This window comes from Hypomesus transpacificus, chromosome 10 (genome assembly GCF_021917145.1).
Source record: "Hypomesus transpacificus isolate Combined female chromosome 10, fHypTra1, whole genome shotgun sequence".
NCBI classification, from domain to species: Eukaryota; Metazoa; Chordata; class Actinopteri; order Osmeriformes; family Osmeridae; genus Hypomesus; species Hypomesus transpacificus.
Genome location: NC_061069.1, coordinates 7,258,116 through 7,277,097, shown reverse-complemented (window position 1 = coordinate 7,277,097; position 18,982 = coordinate 7,258,116). Strand labels below are relative to the sequence as shown.

The following is an 18,982-nucleotide window of genomic DNA, read 5'->3' as shown; positions in this document are numbered from 1 at the left end:
GGTTGCATGGCTTGGTGACGTTTGCTAGGGCTGATGTAAAATGTGTTTTAAAGTCCCCTCTATTTGACAGGAGAGTGGAGTGAGCAAGCGAGTAGCACACCACAGCCATGTGAGGCATGATTTGATAGCGCAATCTTCCACACTGATTGGATATGGGAGGTAGTGTAGCTCCAGACGTTTGAATTTTAAATAGCAGATGTTTTGCTGTGATAGAGGAAGGGTTGGAAGCAAGGAACATCAAACGATGGCATCAGTTCATAAAAACCCAAGAAATGTTGGACCACATGTCAGGTTTGCTTCAATGTACTCTAGTGGAGTTAAATATGAGATACTGTATAGCTCCTCCAACGTTGTCATGACATGGCCAGTCAGACATATTTAATATATCTGTGTAATTACTAATCTTTTTAAATAAAAAAAATCCCAAGTTGGATTTGAAGACTAATCTCAACATCCGTAACTCGGAACAATTTTTACCAGAGGGGACGCTGTTCCTTTAAGAGGATTAGAGATCTGTCTATCAGTCATTTTGTGTTAAACTAATGTTTGAAATGGCCCCTCATCGGGGCCAGAAGACGCCTCCTCACTGCAGAGCATCCAAATAAATGTTTACATGCCTCGCTGGAATGAAAATGATTTGTGATGCTTGCCACGCTCCTCCATCGCACCCTGTTCCCCTCTCTTCCGTCACCTTTGCCTTGAGCTAGAACCAGAGCTCACACACGTACAGAGAGAGAGAGCGCTCCCACTTGCATACACATTCTTTTACGACCTCATTCACACCTTTTTCAAGTGAAAGTAAGTGGAGTTTCCACAGCAATTTCTGCCCTGTAGCATCACATTATCTTTTCCCAGCTATAGCCTTGAATCAGTTAACTGATTCTCTACAGTACTAAAATAAGCCCTAATTTTCTTTGATCCTGGCATCACAGGCACTAATGGCGGGGTATAAATGCGGCACATTGCAATGCAGTTTACAATTTAGTTGCGAGTATAATCTATGCCCCCCACTAATTTGTTTGCTTGAATGCTTTATGGACACAGGGGATAGATAAAGCGTTAGAGGACAGGAGCATGCAAGGACGATGCTGGGTCAGGAGATAGGTGTTACTCACGACCCCTCTTAAATCAGACAGATATAGGGCCTCCACAGCACCTTTCACTGGTTCAATAACATGAAACCGGCTGCTAGGTAAGGCGATTAGCATTAAAGAGAAAGATGGAGGGAAAGAGTGGGAGAGGAAGTGGGATGGGAAGAGAGAAGGGGGGGGACTGAGAAGAAGGGGGGGGGGGGGTGATTGAAATGCTCCCCATGCCGTTCCTTCATCTGCTCAAACAGCCTGGAGTTCTTCCCCTATCAGCCCACATGAAAAATAAATCTGAGTTTCAGGTCACAATCCAGTCGATGCCAAGTCAATCCACCCTAATTGGTTGGCGTCACATGGCGGCGGGGCTGAAATCTATCGGGCAGTCGGTCTGGAGGAGGCCTAATTGGTGTCAGCTCAGGTTGCAGTAATGCTGCAGGAATACAGGTCCACCCTGCCAGCCCCAATGGCGGACCACTTTTAACAGCTTATTCCATTCTTCTGAGACTACTTTCCCTCGATTGCTCTAGCTTCCCCCATTTTTTTTTGCTCTGGGGGAGAGATGATGTGGGATTGCAGCCACCTTGAATTATCTGCAATTATGTGATTCAGAGGGAGTCGTGGTGTCAGCGCTGGGGTTCTTCACCACAAGGCACAGTTTACTTGTGGAAGGTTACGGTCTGAAAGCAGCTTCTCTAAAGATTGATCTGAGAACACTGTGGCTACAATCAGCAGTCTATGACAAGAAATTCTTGTCCAGCATTAAACTGTGCCTAGAAACACTGTTATAGATGGCCTCAGTATAACAATTGTAGCTTCCCATGAGGCGCTTGGAGATTTCATATTTGTAGTGGATGTCTTTAGAAATGGCCATTTCTAAATGTCTTCACTTGACGTATAGCGTGTAGGTATAGTATCAGATCAGCTGTGGAGTTTGAGCTCTTGCTTTCCTTTTTCTTTCCTTTCCTTATAATCTTTTTGTTTTTGTTTGTTTATTCGTTTTTCATTAATGTCATGCTAAATCAAGCATATGACTAAATGACTTGGGTCTGTCAAAGTGACTCATAATGTAAATTGTGAACTCAGCATGTGGTGACAAGGTGTCTGCTGCTCAAAAGGACATTAACATGACAGCAGTAATTACACAAGAATTATCATACCGAATCAATACAGCCTTAATTAGCTACAGCTATTGTCAGCCCAAATTGCACTGTACCAAAATTAAAGGTGAAGATTGTAACTCAAAAGTTCCATCTTTCTACCACTTTGCACACCACTGACACTGCAGTCATTCGGCACGAATCATTAAAAGTGTTTCAAACCAAATTTTCAATGAAACAAAACATTCTGCAGGGCTGAATTTGGACTACACTGCATTCAATATTTGTGTGAAAAGATTAGAGATCTCTACATTACAAGTGTGCCTCAGCCTTGGAGCCTCATAGCCTTCGGCACTCACTATCTAGCCTGAGGAAAGAAAAGCCAAACTATGTATTCTGTTTCTATCATTAGGTCATGCCAGAGCCACATCATCACATCATCAGGGAGCTTCTCTGGGGGAGGCATCTTTTGTTCTCATTTAAGCAAACTCTGATTGATGGAAAGTTCTCTGGTAACACAATCTGATTAACAACATGCATCAATGCTGAAGCATTTGGACAAGACCAAATGACCGTAGGTGAGGTAAAAAGTCCTCCCACAGAACTAATGATTCAACAAGCTTTTGGAGCTTCAGTTGAAGCCACCCTACTGGATCTCACACTGGCCCTATGAAATGGAGTAAAATTCCTGTCCACGACACAGCTTTCATTTCTGTCTCTACTTAAGCGGCCCATGCGTACTGACTCCTTTTGCCCCTTGACCCTCGGTCTGGATAGGGAACAGTAATTAAGGTCTCATCTTTCCTGCAGACTCTCAGTAGGATTAAATATTTCATCACTTCCGATGTCATCACCACATAGGGAAGCTCTGTGGAACTGAGACACACCCACTAAGAGATCCAGTGCGGGGAATTCTATAATGACTTGACAAGCACCCTGTGATAAACTATGGGCTAAAGAGCACATACTGTACCATACATAGGAGACATTTAATCACCGTCCTCCAACCATATGAAACAATGGATCTGCTGGGAGGGAGCTTTCAACTATTGGAGACTGTTGCTGAGTCCTCTGCCTAGATTTGAGACTTTCTGTTTTAATAATGAGAGTTGGGGAGAAAGGCCAGCGGAGGCAGTCCTGCTAATGCAGACTTATGTAATTTAATTAACTATATTTATACATCCTGCACTTTCTTTTCCCAGATAACCTTTTCATATGGCCTCATACAAACCCAGAAGTTATTGCAGATTAGCAAATCCAAAGGTCAGATTAACATTAGTCAACATTCATCTTCATGGTTGGGTCGTTGCATGTCGCCAGCTCACGGCAGTCATCTGATCAAAAGGAAATATAATTCATGTTCCAGCATTAGTTTCTAGCTCTGTAAATCTGTAAATCCGCCTTATATATCAACAAACCTTAATATATTTAAGCACAGTGTGTTAAGGAGAGTAGAATGGAAATTAACTTTGGATGTCTAATTAATTTTAAAGAACGCAAAGATTAATCTCAACGCTGCAATCTGTTTCTGTGTAATTCAAACACGACTAATTAACATTTTCTAAACAAGCCGATTTAATTGGGTCTCCTTCCCTTGATGAGAGGTGTACTGTGCGGGGCACACAGGTAGACGGAATAGTCACGCCTCAACTCTCAATCAGTCAGATGTGACTTGGAGGTGGCTCCACTGTGAAGTTGCTGCTAGAAGATGTTTATTGTATTTTGGAAGGTATCTTTGGTAAATGAATGTAACACAAGCCTCCAATCAAGGCTAGTAATTCTCCACGTCTGCTCCAAACAGCCTCCCTGTCAGTTGGTAACTCAATAGATTTAGCAGGCGGATGTGAGGTGAATACTAATAATGCTGTCAGTGAGAGAGGCCCTCTCTCCAACCACCACGGTGGACAGTCAGAGACAGACTCATCTCTGTCAGAAAGGCCGAGCTTGTGATTGGACTCCAAGTAGGACTCAGACAGAGGAAATGAAAAGAGGTGTTGACCTTTTGCGATTTGGAATTATAAAGGAGGAGATAAGAGTGGAGCCCTGTGCTGTGTGATTTGCTTATTCGCCTGGCGAGGAGGCGAGACAGCGGGGCATGGAAAGGCCCCCCGCTCCCCCTAAGCACCTGGCTTTGTGTTTCCAACACGGCCTTTGGGCCGTCGAATCCGTTTCATAAAACGAATCATGTTCCAAGGGCCCCATGACTTAGCTTGATGAGAAAAGCAAACGACAAGTGCAACTTATTCCTCTAGGCTCAGTTCAGTTCTCAGTGAGTCGGCCGGCGTTTTAGGGTTCCATTAGATCAACTTTCTTTTGAATCATACATGTATGTGTGAGTACCTTCTCACCCCCTCTCTGTGGCCCCTGTGTGTGTATGCTGTGTGTGTATGCTGTGTGTGTATGCCGTGTGTGTATGCTGTGTGTGTATGCCGTGTGTATGCTTTGTGTGTATGCCGTGTGTGTGTGCAGTGCCTACCAGGTGGTGGTGGAGGAGGAGCGGCCCAGACGAGCCCGGGGCACAGCTGAGATCCTGCGCTGCTACCCGGTGCCCATCCACTTCCAGAACGCCACGCTGCTCAACTCCCAGTACTACTTCACCGCCCAGTTCCCTGCCAGCGGCATCCACGGGCCCCAGCCCTTCACCGTGGGAGACAACAAGACCTACAGTGGCTACTGGAACGCCCCTCTGCTACCCCAGAAGAGCTACAGCATCTACTACCAGGCTGTCAGCACAGCCAATGGGGTGGGTGCTTCTGGAGACTCGTTTTAGTCGTAGAACAAGCGTCAGTTTAAAATGTAATTTTACGATACGTTTGCTTTTGTTTGTACATGAAGCCCCGGTTGAAACGCATTCTTGCTTTTCAACCGGGCGCTAGCAAGCGCTGCTTGCTAGCCTTTTCCAATGCAGCTTTACACCAAACGCCCGACATGCCTTTGATCAAGTCCGTTTAAGATACAAGGCCGACCCGGTCGCGGGGAAGTGTGGGAGGCAGGCAACAATAACAGGCTCACCGATCGTTCAGGGTTCAGCGTCTGTCATCAAGTGGCACTCGCCCTGGCCCTTCCTCCCAGAGACGGTTCAATGGTGACTTGAAGAGCACTTTCATTGTGGTCTGGAATGAGAATAGCCGTAAACAGGCCCCATTAATAACTCGAGCACGTCTTAAAAGGAGTGAAAACAGTGTGTGAGAAAGGACAGAATACAATTAAAGGGTTTTCTCCTCTAGACCAAAGTAAACTTTTCAGGGTGAATCGAAGTCCGGACTCTCCATGGTGCAACAGTATTGCACAAACGCTTCAATGTGAAAGACGGCCATCTGTCCATGAAGAGTCTAACCTTGTGCTCTTTAAAAGTGTACTTCAGTGAAGTTCATTTTTGTGTCTGTTTTAAAGCTCATGTTTTGATTAACAGAGATCCTGCCACTAGTGTGCCATTAAGCAGCTATTTTCAATGTATGTTTTCAGGTTTGAACGGACAGCCTAATTGATGCTCTAGTCATTTGTTTTGTACATTTCAAAAGGAATGAGCACTTAGTGAACCAATCCAATTGTGAACCAGCCCTAATGAAACACACTATTTGGGTTTGCTATTCAATTAAGTGATTACATATGACATATTTGAATGCACCCAAGCTATTACAGTGTGTTTGTGTTCCATAAACACACATGCACATGCACACACATGCATACAAATGTTACATATAAATTATATAACCATATCATTCTTTGTATTTTCTCTTCTTTGTTGTGTCCGACGGCCTCCTCTTAATATATTCTACCGTCTGGGCCATGGTGTACAGTAAACAGGGACACCACACATGTATTATATGGTCGCTTTCTTCTTAAGCTGCACTGCTGTCCTTGCACCAGCCCTTCACGAGGTCACCGCGGATAGCAAAGTTTCCGCCAAGTAACTTGTACTCGAGGGATTAGAATGCCCAGGGTTGCTGCCAGGACTCCAGCTCACCATTATTGAATTGGAGGCGGTGCTAATGCAGGATGTTGTTCTGGAGGCCTTCTGCAGAGTGGAGCCAGTTGTGTTCTGTGGTGTCACTGCCAGTGTTGTTGTGTCTTCACAGTGACTTACTGTAGATTGTGCAGACAGAGCTGGGCATTTTATTTGTTGAAGACCGCTTATCTGTGGTACAGCTTCTATCAATCCACCAGCCAACTTTGTGTCACAGTCCATGAGTCCCTCTGATGATAGGTTACAGTATGTAGGCCCGGGCCTTAACCTGTTCAGCCATGGACTCTCCTGTTTTTGTGCGTGTGTGCACCATACTAGCACTGATCCTTTTTCTCTCACTCCCACTCTCTCTCTCTCTGTCTCTCTCTCTCTCTCTCTCTCTCTCTCTCTCTCTCTCTCTCTCTCTCTCTCTCTCTCTCTCTCTCTCTCGCTCATGCTGTCTCCCCCTTCCTGTCTTGTTACACAGGAGACCAAAATCGACTGTGTCCGAGTCGCCACCAAAGGTAAGCTCCCGCTAGGCAGCTCTCCCCTCCGTCTGAGTGGTCCGCCGGGGACGTTAGTTGACACCGCTGAAACAACACAGCCGTATCTAACGTCGTCTTTTGGGGAACTAACAGCGCATGAACCTGTTTGGAGCGCGGGCCCCCTCACTAGAGGAAGGAACAGGGCAGCCTGGCCTCAGGCAGAGGAGGGCAGTGTTGGGCTCTGTCTCAGGAGACAGGGACCACGTGCCGGAGCAGCCCTCATGGCCACTTAGTTATTCCTCCTAGCCTGTCATGCTCCGGACATTAAGGTGAAGCATCCTAAATGAAGCACTATTGATCAGGAGCAGGATTGATAAGACCTGGGAGAGTCCCAGTCACACTCTCTCTGCTCCGCCGCGGCCCGGCTCATCATCACACCGTCCTGTATGAACTCACATGCTGGCCCGCCATAGATTTCCAATGGAACGTTCCTATCGAACATATCTCAATCTTCCACCGTGCCTGGATGAAGTACTGAGTCTGGGCACTGATTGGGTTTATGGATTCTAATGACAGTAATGTTGTATCGAGCCAAACTGAACAGACAGAAACCTGTATTAACTGCTACAGTCCAATTCTTGGCAATACTTTACAGCAAGGTTACATGAACGACATAGCAATACCTATAGTAAAAACACCACCTTCAGAAGACTTAGTTGAATTGTAAATAGCAAAAGTCATCCAATAGACGACTTCACACGGTTGCTCTGTCACCAAGCCAGGCCAGCCTGATAAGCTCTCTAATAATGCCTCAGTGATGCATGGTGACTGGGGGCAACATCTGTGTGGCCGTGTTACGCTTCAGTGTGGACTCTCACACTGTCTCTCTCTGTCTCTGTCTCTCTCTCTCTGTCTCTCTCTGTCTCTCTCTCTCTCTGTCTCTCTCTGTCTCTTTCTCTCTCTGTCTCTCTCTCGTTCTTTGTGTGCGGTCTCTGCTGCATGCTCTTCTGGACCCACTGACTTCACTCAGCCGCCATACTGGTGACACAGCTCACCACCCCCTACGTCCGTATCGCACCTGCGGCTGGTGACAACCAACTAACAGGTCAGACCCTTATCCCCTCGCACACTCTCCCTGTTCCCTCTCAGCCCACTCACATTACTCTGCCTTGTACCAGCTATTGTCTAGGCACCAGGGGCATCACTCACTTTCCTTAAAGGGACATTCGGTGCGTTTGCATGTGAATGGGTGTGTCGTTTGCTGTGTGTGTTTTATAGCCTCAATAAAGTCGTAAGTGCAGTCTCTATCATTATAATGCACCTTCCGAGCTTTGGACATGAAAGCTTTTTTGAGGTCCGTCGGTCCGTCATGTTGAAGTGGAAGATTTACGGCAGGAGATTAGTCCCTTTCATTAATATTTCTCATTATTTCCTGGAGATAAAGTGTTTGATCTTATGGATGTAACAATACAAACACCAAATTGCATTTTTTGAGTGTTCATCAAAGATGTAGAAACACTCGTTAGAATTGGCATATTTCAAAAGATATCCTTGGATCTGCTCGAGCACGCATCCCACTGTCCATATGTCTACTTGGAAATGGAGAGGCCATATGGGTCTTGCCGGTTCCAGCAAACATATGAGAATTCTCAATTGCTGTAGGATTTCTTTCCAAGCGCCCCATCCAAACTAGGCAAACAGAAAGAATCATTCCGCAGAGGGAATCCAATGTGCCTGTAGTGGGTAAGCTCCTAAAGCATTGTTCAATTCCACCAGTGTGAGTTTAACACAGCTATCTAAACCGAGCCCTGCTGCCCGATACAGCGTGTCCGAGCTGGGGACAATACGTCTCTGCCTGCCTGGATGGATATCCACTGTTTGATAGGGAGACAGAGGCACAAGTGAAGAGAATAGATCTAGTCAAGCAGATTTGTGTGACATAACAATTTGTCATTCTAAATTTACCCATCGCTGACAGGGAGTAATGTATTTTTCAGGTGGGCAGTTGAGATGCTGGAAACGTCCCGCTGCTTAGAGTGCTGCTTATCGCAAACGGGAGAGAGAGGGAGGGAGCGAGCGTTGTTAAAACAAGCAGCTTTCCTCAGCGTTCCGGCTATCTCTCCCCTGAGCTGATACTTAATGTTTTGGTTATTTCTGGGTGTTTTATCTCTGAGGGTATTATCACAAGCGCCTCACCTCCTCCCCCCCCCCCCCCCCCCACACTCACGGTGTTTCCACAGCCCAACACACATTTGACTCTGGCGTGATTAGCCAAGGGTAAAGACGTGGCCTGCTTATCTCCCTCAGCACTTTGAGCAGTCCACAGCTTGCTAATGTAAAGTCCACTGTGTATGATACTGGAGTGTTGCCTCTCTGAGAGGACAGTCACTTGCTGAGAGTAGGCCGACCCTGGTTGTGGACTGTGCATGACAAGGTCAGCACTCTGTCAGGGTATTTTTCATTTACCTTGTTATGTATTGGAGATCCTTTTCCATTCAATAACACAGACGACTAATCGTGGTCATAACCTGCTCTACCGCCATAGTAATTCAGCCTGTCACAATATTGACAGTCAACCCTAATCAATCTCCCCCAAAACATTCAATATAGTCAATAAGCACATTTGGTGCAGAACAGACAGGATATAGACAGCACGTGTGTCTGTGTGTGTGAGAGGCTAGGGGAGGATAGGTGTACTGTACTTTACTTGTCTGTGATAACCTTGTACCTTGACTGCTGTTTGCTCCATTGACTGCGTGGGTCATGCAGGGGCAGCCACCCACAAGCCTGATGCGGTGGAACCGGAGAAACAGACCGACCACACGGTCAAGATCGCCGGGGTCATCGCCGGCATCCTCCTCTTTGTCATCATCTTCTTAGGAGTGGTACTCCTCATGAAGAAAAGGTAAGCCCTTGTTATTCACACCTACATGTTAGAGCTGGATGCATGAACAAGTACTGTAGTCCCACCGTTAGACAGAAGTTCTTTGGAATGTCGCTGAAATGTTGAAACACTAGACATGTTATTGTTATTGGGACTGTTCGCGTAAGGAAAGGCTGTTTTTTCTCTATTGTGTAACTTCCCTCTCAATAGGCTAGATAGTCTATACTAAATAATTCATTTGATTATGTTGTACCCCCACTAATAAGGCTGTTTACAGCGATGAGACACAGCGTAGCATGAAAAATGAATGCCCCTCCATGACAACCTCGAGCACACGACATTGGAATGACATTGGAACGGGAATAAGGAGGATCTTTTTAAGGCCTATTTTAACAGAGGAAGACGGGAGATAAGAGGGGAACTGTGAGAGATAGAGGTTCCAAGGGAGATGGCTATGACCACATAGCTGTAGGCAAGGTTTACATTAGAGTCAGACCACATACCGGAGGAAGGCCTTTGTACGCCTCCTGGCAATCTGAGGAGCTAAAGCTCAGCAAATATCAAACCTCTTTTGTAAACACGGAGGCCTGAAATAATACCAAGTCAGTTTCTTTAGGTTTGCTCAAGATGAGTTTGGTTGGCTCTGGGTTGCTTGATTCGGTACTGTATCTCCACTGAAGACGAGAAGGGCAGCTGAAGGGAAAATACCTTGACAACTCCATAGAGCCCACTTTTCAATAAAACTTTCATTACTTGTGGTTTCCATTCGGCTGTTCTCTTTCGACAGATTATTGGAATATTAAGTTAAGGTCGAAGAGGTTGTGTGGGAAGGTGCAGTTGCTTGGTAATATAATCAGTACGACTTAACTCATTCAATATTTATTTTTCCAGTAATATAACATTCATAATTTTTTGTGCCAACCCTGGAAATTTCTTTTCTTGAACAGTGTTGGGAAATTATTATGCAGACACTGGTTTAGTAAATTGAATTGTTTTCAATTTGATTTAATCAAGTGAGAGTGGGCTATGATTTCATTGGGTGTAAATGTTCTGATTAACAGTTACAGAGAAAGCATTGGAAGTGTGTTTAGACTCCCTAACTTCTCATTTACAATCACCCCTACAGGTTACAAACATTAATTGCCTTATATTTATAGACACAGGCAGAAAGCTAATACCTGATGCTACGAAACAACAGTGTGTGAACAGAGGCTCAAGCATGACATGACTCCAAGTCATCACCAGCCCTCACGATCACAAGTTACCTTCCACGTATGCCACCATATCTAGTTTTGTTCATTTTACTCCTTTTTCAAAACATTAATATATTTTTTACTTTTTCTTTCCTTTCATTCCATTTCCCCCCCTCCACTGCTTATATTCTACCACCACCCCACTCGGCAGAAGAACCTATCACTCCTACACTTACTACCTGTAAGTAACCACTTTGTGTAATGTTAGTGCCATGCTTCTCAGCCACGCATTGAGTGTTCCATGCATGAGAAGAACAATATCATCCTCCTGCCTGCAGCTATTAGCAAGGGGTCTTTCATCTCTGTTACCAGAGATGGAAGGCCCTACAACTAATACATTTCCACATAATAATGACATTGATGTCACCTCTCAAACCTCTGCACGACTTCTTCTTCGCTGCAGCTAGACAGGCCATCTAGGGTACCACCACAGCATTAGCAGCAGTCAGAGACTACTGTATAATGCATATTCTGTGACAGAATTGATATCCATTTGACTTTGAAATTGTTTTCTGTTTACCAAATGATACACTAAAATGTTTTCATGTTAGTTTGGCTTCAAAACATCTTGTGGATATTTTTTTTAACCAATAGATATAGTTGTTTGTGCATTTTTATTCAGTGTGGAATTTCATGTTGCCTCAAATCATTTTCTCTCTCTGGGTTTTCAGAGTACGATTTTGAAATACATATCATTGCCAGAAATTCCATATTATATTATATTTGTTTTCTAAAAACTAAAGCAATCTCACTAAAGCTGATAGAAAAGCTCATGAAAGTATTTGCATTTAAAAAACAAGGCATGAAATGATGCCATTACCTATCCAGAGGCAAAAGCATGTGATAAAAGCGTAACGTTCTCCTGCGCTGAGCACAGCCCTGTACCATCCATTTCCTCACATCCTCATCCTTCCATCCGCTCCTTCTCTCGTCAAGCACATGACCTTTCAGGCTCTCGCTCCCCTGTCATCACACGCATGGTGCGGCTATACTGCATGTGAGATCTGCCTTCCATGGTGGTGGTGGTGGAGTGGGACCGGATGTCCTGTCTGACCTGACAAGACTTCCACATCCCCATCACATCAAACACTAACCCCTTCACCACCACTGTTTATTAGTCTGAGCATTATAAAATAAGAATCAAAATCACCATTAAATCCCATTGTCCAATTTCTCTGAGATCCTGAATATGTGCCTTGGTTCAGTACAGGAAAGAGGCTTAGTCCTCCCCATGCTGGGGCTTGTAGTCTCTGTGACGGATGCTACAGCAGCTAATCTGTCTTTAGATGAGTGAGATCAGGGACTACAAGGGGAACCAGGCACACTTCAAAGTAGACCCCTGAGAAAGACACCTTGAAATAATAATGCACAGAATGTCAGTCAGAGCATGCCAGAGCCTGGCTGTCTGAAGGTGAAGAGTCAATGATGAAGCAGGCCAGCGTCAGCCTATGATCTTTACATGTGAACATACGGTGGAAGTGTGTGTGTCTGCGTGTGTGTGTGGGGGGGGTTGTGTGTGGGGGTTGTTGATGATAACATATTGTACGTTGTTTTACAACGCTGCTGCTGATAAGGTGGTGAAGCCTTTGTAGCTAACGGTATTTATGAGAACCTTGTTGACAGGATCAGGCTCATCGATGATGGATGGAGCCCATTAACGCTTTTATGTATTCATCAAACACATTTAAGGCTGTACAGCCTATTATGGGCTGCCAGAATATGAGGTTTAGGTAGACTGCCAGGGGTAGAGCTCTGAGTTCACTCACTCACATCAGTCAACAGTGATCAGGGATGCAGTTGCATGTGTGAGTAAATATGGGAGCTCAGTTCTTTAATCAGACGGGCGTTGAAATGCTGCAGTTAGATGTGGCAGCGTTGGCCATGTGGCAGGGTCGGGCTTGGGCTAGGTCTGTTCCCATGACAATCTTAATGATCAAGTGAGATCTTTTCCTCAGATAGACTCTCCTCCCTCTCTGACTGACTTGTCAGTCACGCACTGTGCTCCTTGCTCCCTGCGGGAGTGATACGTGATCTTTAATCTATGTATTTCCTGTGGATACACAAAGACAGGCAAACTATATGTAGCTCCCAGCCTGGATGTGAATAGGGGAATGATTGATTGACACTTGCAGAGTGTCGGGAGGATTTAGAAACAGTGAGAGCTCAGCTGTGAGATATCCTGGTGTTACTTGGAGCCTAGGAGTACTGGCTGTGTTGTCATGTCATCAATACCAAGGACATACTGTACTGTATGTCAGACTCTTATTACTAAACCTGTCAATGCACACCATTAGAATTTACCCTCCAAGGGCATTTTGAGACAGAGAAGGAGCAAGGAGGAGAGGAAATAGGTTTGCCATTGCCCGAAGTTGGAATTTCTGCTTGAGTTCAACATAATAAAAAAATGAAAAATAAAACAGCTAGCTAAGCTAGATGAAAAGTTCCGGAAAGACTTCTGCAGGAGAACAGAGAAGGGAGGGAAGAAGTTGTCTGCCGTTTTTTCTCTGCTGCGTGGGCATCGCCCCCCCAATCCCCCCCAGCCTGTCTCCTCCTGTCTCATCCCAGATAATAAATCACAACCGTCATGGCAGTCTCCGCTCCACCCAGCGTCAGAGCACAGCGAGCGCGGGGCCTCGCTAAACCCACAGCATTTAACAGAATGTGCTGAGTGCACAAACACCTTCATTAAACCTTACAAGGCTGCCTGAACGTGGAGCAAGAATCACATTAATTGGAACAAGCAATGCACATGTGTTGCTGTGACGGGGCCTGCATTCGGATGAGGAGGGGTGCAGTGGAACCATAAACTGCTTTAGTTTTTTACTTACTATATAATGATCTGATGGACAACCACTTTGTTCACATTGTGTGGTGTTGTATGGCTGAGCAGTAGAAAAGAGTCTTAATCGTCATCCCTCTCTCTCTCTACAACTTCTATCTGACAATTCATTCCCCTCATTGACAGATAAGTAACCACAGAAATGAACACTGTGTTCAAGGTTGCTCTTGATTTTGGAACATGATGGTCAGTGCACTATAGCAATTTCATTGCGCACGACCAATTTGAGCTCATACTGTCATTCCCTGTGGCCTGATACCATAAAGATCTGGGTTTCGGAAGTGGATGAATGGATAGAACAACGGATTGATGGATAGATGGAAAAGATAAGATCAAATAAAACATCGTTTTTGCATTACGGTGTTCATAAAAAAAATATAGAGATATTGAGGGTTACAAAAAATGCAATGACAATCCTGTGTCCTGCTGGTGAGGTCGTGTGTAATCCAGGCCAGCACGTCGTCGCCTGGACCCATTGCTTTGTTGATTGGGAGCTTAGACAGCTCTCGTCTCACCTGGCTGGATGTGATGAATGAGCTGGTGGAGGGGGAGGGGGTGGTGACGAGGTCCTCTGGTGTTAGGGACAGCCTGTGGGGGGGAGGTGTCAGTCATGAGGTTGTCTCTGGTGGCAGGGGGAGGTCTGTGGGGCCTTCTGGATTGTCTTCAGTAGCAGAGGGGGTCATGGAGAGGGGGGGGGGGTACAGCTGAGGTGTGGATTGGGGCAGCAGAAGTCTTGGTTGGGGAGGCAGTGGAAGGAGACCCAGACTGTTTGCACATTCCTGCACATTGGTGGATGAATGGAATGATATGGATAGGTGGATGGATGAATGGACAGATAGAGGAATTTTATGTAAAATCCCACCGGTCTAATCAAAGCTTTTAGTGCATTCTTTTGGTATCAGCAAGTCATTTGACACGCAAGGCACAGCAGACAGACACACAAAAACACGCCATTCTCTGCGCGTGAATCGTCCTAATGAACGCTTCTTTGTCCTCGTGTCTCGAGGTTGATGTTCAGCCGCCACCATGCTGAGCGCGAGGTTTTGAAGTTCTGTTTCAGATGTTCTGGCAGCCTTACCTCCCCCAGACACTCTGACAACACGCACGCTAGGAAGTCTTTCACTCACTGTTTGCCTTGTGTTGAAGCTAAAGCTGTAATCAGAGTTACCATATATAGTCCCCTGGAGGGTTGGAGATATCTTTACCTTCCACTTGATCAACCTCTTCTCCTTCATAGGTTGTCGCAGTTCGACACGCGGTGGGGCGAAGATGGGATATTGTAGCCCGACTAAATAGACAGATGAAGTGTTTTCTGTGAATAGAGGACTCTTAGAGGGCTAACTATTGAGGATTATGATGAATGGTCACATTCATCAACACACACAAACACTTATACTACACACATGCTCGCACTGTCTCTCTCAGCACATCAGAGTCTCTTGGTAATATAGCAATCTATCACTGCTTTCCCGCCTCTTACAAATGAGAGGAAAATAGCACGACGATTAATCTTCATAAAACACCCTACCGTGCCTAGCAAACATCCCCATGCTGGCATACTGGCAACCAAGTATCCCACATCACCTCCAAATCCTGCGCTTAGCAGAAATGTCTGACTAGCCCCCCCAAACATAGGGTGAGACACTGATACAGTATTAAAGATGGATTAAGAGTGTTTTTAAATTGGTTCCTCAAGAACGGATCGTAGACTGCTGTGCTCGCCACATCCTAATACTGCCACAGTCGACAACGCTGCTCTCCTCTCTCAGTCTGTTATGAAACCAGAAAAAAGGGAGAAAAAATGACAAGATTGCCATTTTGTTCTCCGCTCTAATTGCAGATTAAAGACAAAAAGGGCCCAGCAGATGAAAATGTCACTACCTTGTCACTCAGACAAGGAAGAACAGTTCCACTATTAGCCTCACGTCGGGGCCTTCACAGCAAATGACTGTTTGAAGGCAGCAGGGGCATGTCGCCATATGGCACGAGACAGCGGCAAAATTGAATAAACAGGGGAGACTCGCGAAAACAAAGCAGCAGGGTGGGGTGTCATTAGCCCAGGGTTGTCCGCTAGAGAGGGCTCCGCTCACAGCCGTGGACGGGGACTCGCAGTGGGTTCCAAAGTGGAGCAAGCAATCTGTGGAGACTGCCGTCGTTCTTTCTTAACGCAGTCCTTCACGCCCTCGAGGTACGGCAACAACCAGCAGTGGTAGCTACAGTACTACACCACATTCACTCTGGCTGTTTGACAGCGGTTTTTGTGCCGAGGAAATTCAGTTGAAGAGGGATGTCGTAACGGCAGCTGGAATCCTTCCTGTGGATAGGAGGCCTCTGCAAGGTCAATTGCAAAAGGAGTAAAAAAAAAAAGATGAATTAAAACACTCAAGGCCGACACAAAAGACAACGAGCGTAGCGCCACTTATCGACAGCTTCCTTTGCTCTTTCTTTGTCTGTCATCCGGCGCACACCTGCACCGGCCGGCCCACGGTCCTCACACATCTGTTTCAGGCGCTGTCATTGTGTCCTTGCTCTGTCTTTGTCTCCTAATGAAGGAAGCTGGCCAAGAAGCGCAAGGAGACCCTTAGCAGCACGCGCCAGGAGATGACGGTGATGGTCAACTCCATGGACAAGAGCTACACAGAGCAGGGCACCAACTGTGACGAGGCCCTGTCCTTCATGGACACCCACAGCCACACCCTCAACACCAGGAGCGAGTGTGCTCTCACCCTGAACGGCCGGAGCGAGTGCGCCCTCACCCTGAACGGCAGAAGTAAGTCATCACAGGTCCTGCTCGTGAGACCATGTGATACTGTATACTGACCATGTGATACTGTATACTGACCATGTGATACTGTATACTGACTATGTGATACTGTATACTGACGATGTGATACTATATACTGACCATGTGATACTGTATACTGACCATGTGATATTATATACTGCACACTTGGGGGAAACTCCCTAATCTGGCAAATTGAAGCGTTGGTCTCACGTGCCCCCCCCCATTTGTGACCATTAGATTATTTGTGCGTTAGAGATCAGGTGTCCTCAAATTATCTTTGTAGTCTGACCAGGCAGCTGCCTTCCAGCCCTCTAATCTTATCCACAACATGGTTACTCAGACATCGTTTTGTTCATCTGGGCAGTTGGGCTCAGTCTATGTCCTGGATTTGACCCAGTCTTATCTGAGCCAAACTGAGAGATTAAAGCTGCTCTGTTGTCTGTGTCCCCCTGTTTCTGCAGTCGACCAGACTGTGGCTGATATTCAATTGTTAACAGTTTGTGAATCTCCTAATACCCCAAAGCCTTGCTCCTTATCTGGTCACCAACTGGTGTTCACACCATTGTATCCCGCTTCAGTGTAGAACGTTTGACACTTAACAGAGACACTGTTAATGAGATTTCTTGTTTCCTCCAGCGGCCTCCTCGCCCTCATCCTTTACCCTGACTAAAAGCAACACTCTGAGTACATCCATCCCCAACTCCTACTACCCAGGTAAACGACCACCCTAACCCCTCCTCTTCACCTCAGCAGTCACACACAGATAGCACAATGGACAATATTTGTGAGTGGAGAATTCCAGAAATAGAAATATGATTATATGTGTACTTACGTAACTTATACTTATGTGTATGTGCTTCCAAAAGTTACTGTCACCTTTTATCTACACTGCACACCACCACATACTAAGTCATTTCATGAATATCTGTTCCAATGGTCCAATGGCGAGCTGAATATTCTTCTTCTTTTGTGTGAGGTTTAATGGACCCCATTCCTCTCGCTGTGGGACTTTCTCTATAATCACATTACAGGGCTGTTGCTTTGTTATTGTGGTCCGTCCTTATCTTACTGCTTTTTATTGACTGTGATTCTCTTTCCTCCGTCCTCTGCTCTTGTTTGGGCTGTATGAGCAGATCCCTTTGTGCCCACTGCTATCTTAGGTGAGACAAATATTCTTTTTCCACTTACCCTGTTCTGCTGTTGACTTTATTATCGCTCACCCTCCTCAGAATTGCGCTGTGCATATACACACACACATATATATATGATATATCTGTGTAAACGTTAAGCACATGGAGTGAATAGTGAGACCAAAGACTGTTTTTTTTTCCTCATGTTGGTTTGGTTTGCTCTGTCACTGAAGATGGCTTTCTCACCTCCATACCTGCCTGCTGCTTCCCTCCCCCCCTCTACCTCCCCCCTTTACCCCCCCCCCCCCCCCTCTCCTTCCTCCCCCCCAGCGTGGGGCTACCCTGGGCTGAGGCTGGCTTCACTCCATCCCATCCGCATTGCGTGTCGTGCGTGTGATGTCACATAGGTGTTTGACCTCTCATATGCATGGACAGACATGTGGACTGGATGTGGGGGAGTGACTAGAGGGGGGGGGGGGGGGGGATGTGGGCGTGGCAGCTCACCCCATGGCCATGGCCACTGTACTGCAGATCCAGCCACAGCAGCCACATCAGCCACAGAACAATATACCGTCTGCACCGAGAAACAACGTAGATCAACCACGTGCTGACAGGCAGAGAAACTAGCAACTGCTTTTCTCTCTCTCGCACACACAGACCCCCCATGCTTAAAGCTGGATATGTTCGGCCGGAAATTTTAAAGATGCGATTAGATATGCCCCCCCACCACCAGCACCAACACCCTCCCCTGATCCTTTCGACACATTTGACTACCCCCCCACCCCTTCCTCTCAACAACAACCTTTTCTATTATTCTTTTTAATGTTTCTCCCCTGCCGGCTAACTGCTAGTGACCTACTTGTTTTTGTTTTTGTTTCGCCAGTGTTTATTCATCCTGTTCCATGATAAAATAGAATAATAAAAACATTTTGTTTTCACATTAATAATGACTGGTCTTTGTCAAATGTGCAAAGCAGCCTGGAGTACACACCATTTATATCACTCTATACTTTTTACTCAACCTTCTTTTGAAAACATTGCTTCCACAGTATGTGGGGCACCAAAATTATAATAATTAAACTCCAGTCAAGGACGCCCTGTGCAGTAAAGCACCACCCCATTAACGTGGCATAATGTTTACCTCAGAGATAATGTCAACAATAATACAATCCACTACGGAATATACAATTCACAAATTGCTGTAAAGTCTAGGATGAATGACATCTAAACGTCTCAAAAGGTTTACAGATGTGCTGTTTTAGCATAGTATAGTAGTATAGTATTACTATACTGTAATTATTGAGTTGAAGATCGTCAATAAGTAAAACAAGCGACATGTTTTTCATTTCACAACAGTCTCATTTTGCATCAATTAGACTCACTTTAAAACGTCAGTTGTTAAATAGATTCAGAAATGGACATATATACGGTGGCCCTGAAGTGCAAATGACACCCCCTAATATGAGTACATCCCC

General features: G+C 45.6%; 1 protein-coding gene across 7 annotated transcripts in view; it reads left to right on the top strand.

Annotated features, from left to right (window-relative positions):
- ptprt (protein tyrosine phosphatase receptor type T) overlaps positions 1–18,982 on the top strand; it is a 100,951-nt gene that overhangs the window by 57,696 nt on the left and 24,273 nt on the right. For 2 of the 7 annotated variants that reach the window (XM_047027884.1, XM_047027888.1), the window contains 8 exons: positions 4,655–4,928; positions 6,619–6,655; positions 7,647–7,721; positions 9,386–9,521; positions 10,905–10,934; positions 16,145–16,362; positions 17,014–17,091; positions 17,511–17,537. In XM_047027884.1, the coding sequence (XP_046883840.1) occupies positions 4,655–4,928; positions 6,619–6,655; positions 7,647–7,721; positions 9,386–9,521; positions 10,905–10,934; positions 16,145–16,362; positions 17,014–17,091; positions 17,511–17,537 (875 nt within the window). The remainder of the gene's footprint in view (positions 1–4,654; positions 4,929–6,618; positions 6,656–7,646; positions 7,722–9,385; positions 9,522–10,904; positions 10,935–16,144; positions 16,363–17,013; positions 17,092–17,510; positions 17,538–18,982) is intronic. The other 5 variants (XM_047027887.1, XM_047027886.1, XM_047027885.1 and 2 more) reach the window with 5 other exon arrangements.